This window comes from Syzygium oleosum, unplaced genomic scaffold, assembly GCF_021117445.2.
Source record: "Syzygium oleosum isolate NSW1041296 unplaced genomic scaffold, Sole_v2.1 Sole_v2.48, whole genome shotgun sequence".
Lineage (NCBI taxonomy): Eukaryota > Viridiplantae > Streptophyta > Magnoliopsida > Myrtales > Myrtaceae > Syzygium > Syzygium oleosum.
The window spans coordinates 426,264-432,263 of record NW_026607532.1 but is presented as its reverse complement, the minus strand read 5'-3'; the positions used below and the strand labels follow the sequence as shown (position 1 = coordinate 432,263).

Here is a 6,000-nt window from a genome sequence, read left to right as displayed (position 1 = left end):
GTAATCAGAAGAAGGTCCATGGTGTGCCTAGGCGCTCTCTCTCTCTCTCTATCTCTTTCGCTCGGAAGTTTAGGCCTGAATTATCATATTCGGGCATTATTTCGCACGGCGAAGTTATTACTATCATAATTACTGGTCGACTGTCATACTCGGTACGATTAACAAAATGGGACGAAGAGCCAATGCACGTTATTGCTAGCCAAAAGAAAAGGGAATAAAAGGGAAAAATTCTCAAGGACGGTGGCAAGACCATGATGCGCAGGCACTTTAAAATTCAAAAAAATTTCACCATTTGCTTCAGCAATCGACAGACATGATGCAAAGGTCCACTTTGAAGGGGCTTCTACGATTCTCGAGAAATCCCCGCTCTCGTATCGAGTCGTATCTAGTTTCATTTCACCGTATCTCTTAATCAGGGTATCGTATCATGCAAGCACTTGGAAATTTTCACTAAAAAGCATGTAATGCGGCGTGACGGCTGATATTGAATGTACGACAAGATAAATTAGGGTTTATCACGGTACAACGGAAGATCGGTACACTCCGTAGAAAACATAGGAAAATCTGTAGGAAACAATGCCCAAATGAAGATCTTCAAAGGCAAGAGTGGGCTGTGTGGGACCTGTCGTGCCAATGCCAAGGTTTTAAACTCTGTTTTTGGTTGTGCACATGATTAAGCAATCTTGAGATGGGGAAGTTTCCAAGGTGGGGCCTGTCATCTAATCCATATGATGCAAAGAAATGGATGGATGATGGGGTTGACTTTCTTTGGTTAGGGAGTGTAAGGTAATGTGACTTTGACCTATCCACTCCACTAACAAAACAACTCCTCCTTCACTTAAATGAATAGGGTTTACCTTTAATGCAATGTTTTAGCAAGAAAAAGAGACCTTTAATTGAATTGGTAAAGAGGCAACTGCTTATTTAGATCCGGTGACAATATCCAATAATCGTGAACACACGGATTCATACCACAACTTTTCGAAAAGAAAAAAAAAAGACTAGTGGTTGTGGGGTGATCTAGTCGAGAGTAGATAAGTTCCGGACCAAAAATCTGAAACCTACCATGTTATAGTCAGTTCCCTTAGGAATAAGCCTAGAGATAAACCGGCCAATTCCAAGCACGTAGGAACTGGGCCTAATGTTAAGTATTAAAACCATTGTTTTAGGAAAATATATTCCGTGAACAATTTGTGGCGTAATCATTAAGGCATTGGTGAATTCCCCAGGCGATTCAAATTTTGAAGCCCACTCTAACATAGTTATTTATATTCTAAACAAGAGATAAGAAGAAGAAGAAATCTTAAAAACCAATTATGTATAATTTTTATCCATGAACCTATCCGGCCCCCATACAATTTGGAATCGATCGGGTAAGGCCGGTTCAATTCGATTCCTGAATTGAATCTCTCCAATTGCTCACCCTAAAGTGGCTGCAGTCTAGTCGACCGTTGTCAAAAGCACCTGCCTAGAAGAGCAACACCACTACTCAATTCAAAACCTTAACGTGCCTCAAAAGAGAAAAAAAGGAAAGGAAAAGGAAGAAAAAACAGAAGACGAGATCCGAAACCAAACGTAGCGGTGTCCAGCTACTAGAAGAATTTAAGTGGCGCTGACAACCAGAGAGAATGCTTCGCGTTAAATGAAAGCATCAGTTCAGCTCTTATCTTTTTCTAAAGAACTTGAATATTCGATCTCGCTTTTGGGCCTTCCAAGATTATCCCCCGATAAAATGAGAAAGTAAGGCGGATCGGATTTCATACGCGTGCTCAAACTCGTGACGATATCTAATGGAATCAACATCTATATTGGCTTTGTGCACCCTCCTTCCCTGGACAAAAGGGGACCCCCAGTCCCCGCACTTGGTCTAGCCAAAGATAATTATGTTGGGGTCGAGAATTTCTTTCTATATCATTTTAATCTCTTGCAAAGTGAAGAAGGAAATACACCTCGTCGCGGTCAGGTTAAGTAAAATCGAGCAAGTGCAAGCATGAAGTTTTTAGCATTTAATCGAATACAGCATCTTGACGTGCACAACAAATCGAAGCTTTGCCTTATTTTGATTCCTTACAAATGAACTGTTTGATCAAATGCATCTTCTTCTTTTTTTCTTCCTCAAACTTATCGGACATGAATAGAGTCAAACACGACGGCGCATCTTGCCCGAATATATCTCAACCTCGTTATTTACCTGCACAAGGAAAATGAAGACACCATCAAATTATAATCATCTTTTACAGCCTTATCGAAGGCGTGTTAGTATTTTTCTCTGGTGTTCTTTCATGTAGATGCTTACCTCCTCCCTGAAACACCTTCCTTATGAAAGTCAGGAAGATGATGAGCAGAGCAATTCCACCTAGCAGACCCACGATGATCGCGAACGTCTTCGTACCTCTGTCCCTTGGTTTCCCTGCATTTCAAGAACGAAATTGCATAGATAAACCTGATCTAAATTACTCGATCCGATCGGCGGCGATCGTCTGTTTCCTAAAGAACTGTTGCTGTACTTTCTTTGTCATGGCATACTAAACTAGACCGTTGTCCGAGAAGTCGATCATTTGGCATTGGTAGCAGCTTATACCATGTGTTGTGTTGAAGTTATAGTGTCAACTGGTCATGTCTTTGCACTTTGGTTGGGCATTCTAATGGCCCCGCATGTTAAATAATTGCAATAGATAATGCAGATTTGGTTGGTTAGTGATGTTGTATCTGTAATATTATTCATCACATGTCACCTGATCTAGTGTGTAAAGAACACAAGAAAATAGAGAAGTAATCACTCACCACCATCATTCGCCTTGGAGAACGATTGTGCCCCTTTGGTTGAGTACCTAGCATAGCACTTGGCTAAGAATATGTCACCATACACCCCCGTGCCACACTCGCTTTTCAGCCGCCCGATTGCCTCCGCCGTGCAATCCTGACACTGCCCCGCGCTCAGATCCCCTACGCACTGGGTCATGCCCAGAACTTTCCCTGACCCGCCCACCCGGTAAGGGCCGCCCGCGCTTGCGAGGCTCGCCAGGACTGCATCCCTCCGGCCCATCGCATCCGCGTCATACCCGTCCGAGGGCCCGCACCTCTTCATCACCTCGGCCTTGTCCTCCACCCCAAGGAAGGTGTCGTTGTCGTACTTGGAGTAGCACCCCTGCAGCTGCACCGCGCCACCGCACGTGTGGGAGCAGAGGGCCCCGAGCTGGCTCACTGCGCGGGCCACGCACGTGGCGCACTCGGGCATGGACAGGTCGCCCCGGCACTGGAAGAGCCCGTAGACAACATCCTGCGGGCTCAAGCCCACGATCGTGAACTTGTTGTAGGACGAGTAGGTGGCCGAGTTCACGAGCGAGGTGAGGAGTGAGTTGACGTTCCACTTGTAGGCCGAGTTGGGGGTGTATTTAAGGTGGGAGCAGCCTCCATAGAGGAATGAATCGGTATAGGAATGTGCAGGATCAATGAAGAGGATGACGATGGTGATGATCAAGAGGGAGATGAGTTTTGCTGTTCTAGACATGGTTGCACATCTAGAGAGGCTAAGTGCTACTGGCCTTCTTAACTTTTCATTATGTGCATGAATGTAATGCCTATGCAGTATAGATTCTCGGCTCAAATAAGTTGGAGGATACTCTCAGGGAAGGCAGCTTTTGCTTTATGTGAATAGTGTATGTTTACTTTGAATGTGTTAAAAGTTGCGAGAAAGACAGTAGAATCCTAGTTGGATATCTTTAGTTGATCCCCTTTATTGATTATCGATTAATTTAAGCACTTGGGTATATGATTATGAGTGAGGTGTCTTGTACGTTGAGAGTGCTAATAGGATGTAGCGCGAGGTGAAAAAGGGCTATTATTGAAGAGAAAAATGAAGCATAAAGAGGAGAGTCCGCAACAAATTGTAAGTACAAATTGACTCACAACTCTAATGGTTCTTGATTTCGTGCATTGTCAATATGCAGTTGTTTTGTTTCCGCAAAAGACACGACGACCATGACGCTATATTATTTATATAAAAAAAAATGTAAGAGATGCTTAGACGCATCTACTAAATGGGTTTATTAAGTGATGTGACAGACTTTTGTCGGGTGCTTAAATGAAAAATCGATAATCGATGATTTTCACAAATCAGATATAAAGTACGTTTCTCTACATACTTCGGAGAAATAACTCGATGTGGTTTACTATCTCCTTATCGGGTATATCATCATAAGCGGAGGTAGAGAGACTGACAAAACACACCAGATCTCAGGGAAGAAATTACTCGTGCATGTAAAGTAACCAGAAAGCGAAGCAACTTGAAATGACTGACTAAAAAGATCAGCAGACCACACCGCTCGAAAAGCATTTGTCTTCTACCGTTTCTATATGCAAAATCCTTCAGAAAAACGATCGGAAGACAGAGCGTCTCCTTTTTCTTCATCCGCTTTTGCTTTCTGTCGAACGTAAAGAGCCACTTTCAACCCTAAGGTTTCTGTGCATAATTGAGCTTTGATGATATGGCGAGCACGATCAAAAGGGGGCGATCCCATAATTGCATGGCTTTGCTTTGCATGAACTTCGTCCGCAAGCTTTCTCGTTTCCAAGCTGATCATAAAGGATTTGTGCTCTCCAAGTGTTAAACCACTTCTCTGTCAAAGAGGGATTCGTCTTGTGCACATATATTTTTTTGGATTAATAGCACAAAAAACACCACAATCTGGTACACCTGTAATAATTTTATTTCGAACTAATTTTTTAATCACCAAAAACCACAAACTGGTACACCTGTGACAAATTTACCCTCAATTTGTTTTCGTTAAATTTTACTATGAAATTACTTTATTAAATGACACTCGGCAATTGATTGATGTATCAGCTTTATGTTTTGCCCTCCGTTCGTCATAGGTGTATAAGTTTGTAATTTTTTGTGGTATTAATCCAATTTAACGAAAACTAACGAAAAGTAAATTTTTCACAAATGTACCAGTTTGAGGATTTTAATAGTCAAAAAATTAGTTTTTGGTAAATTTGTCACATGAGTATCAGTTTGGGGTTTTTCGTGATATTAACCCTATATTTTTTTTGGGTGTGGAGACCTGGCTAACGGTTCTCTTTTTCGATTCGAAGATGTTAATTTAGATGACCGTCGAGGACTTTTTTTTTTTGTGATGAGCAGAAGCTTTGTCGAGTGAAGATACACGAGCAAAAAATTAATCACTCGAATCACTTACAAAAATGAATGGACGAGATATTTTCATCGTCCATGAAATTGTTTAGACATATATTGTTGTCGATAATGAAAATATTTTATATTTACTGATTATTTCAAGCGATACAGGTAATAATTTTTTAAAAAATCTTTTTTAAATTTTTTTTTTCGCGAAACAAAAGGAACTAGAGGATAATTAGGCAAAGAAGATGGTTGGGGCAAAAGAGGAAAGAGAAATGTAAGCCCGTCTGTGATAACAAATGGGCCGGGCTGGCGTGGCCCATTTGTTTTGTTGCATGTATACATGGCCCATTTGTGCCCATTTTTTGCACAGGGCACATCGGCCTCTGCATCAGGGACGGTACATGCTAGTGGCCGAAGGGGTTGACTTTTCAATAAGTAATAACTCGCTATATATACTTTTAATAAACGCTAGTGTTTTACGAAATGGTCGCGTTTTTTCCACTTCCATCGTAGCTAAAACACGTTCTATCACAGTATTTTGACAATCACTTTTATAGGTCCCACTTTTTCCAAGCATCTTTTTTTGTTTGGTTGTGATTTTTCTTCTTTGTCTTTTCTCGTGGGTCCCACCGCCCTCTTTTTTTACTTCTTTCTGTTCCGATCATGGTTAGTACATGTCAAAAAAAAGAAGAAGACTCCCTTTTGTGGTCTATTTTGTCACTTTGTCTGGGCCACGTCTCACTCGTCATCTTTTGAATCTTTAATCGGAATTTGATACCCAATAACACAATAAACCTAAAGGCTCTCGCATTGAACTTTTTAACGGCAATAAGAACATGGGGATCCGAACAATTGGC

At 41.5% G+C, this 6,000-nt stretch overlaps 1 protein-coding gene across 1 annotated transcript; it reads right to left on the bottom strand.

Annotated features, from left to right (window-relative positions):
• Positions 1 to 1,926: 1,926 nt before the first annotated feature.
• LOC115681415 (plasmodesmata-located protein 7) lies at positions 1,927 to 3,621 on the bottom strand. Its single transcript, XM_030605360.2, has 3 exons — positions 2,785 to 3,621; positions 2,297 to 2,410; positions 1,927 to 2,191 (listed from the first exon to the last, which is right to left on the bottom strand). The coding sequence occupies exons 1-3, from the start codon at positions 3,509 to 3,511 to the stop codon at positions 2,184 to 2,186; spliced, it is 849 nt and encodes a 282-aa protein (XP_030461220.2). The 5' UTR covers positions 3,512 to 3,621; the 3' UTR covers positions 1,927 to 2,183.
• Between the last annotated feature and the right edge of the window lie 2,379 nt (positions 3,622 to 6,000).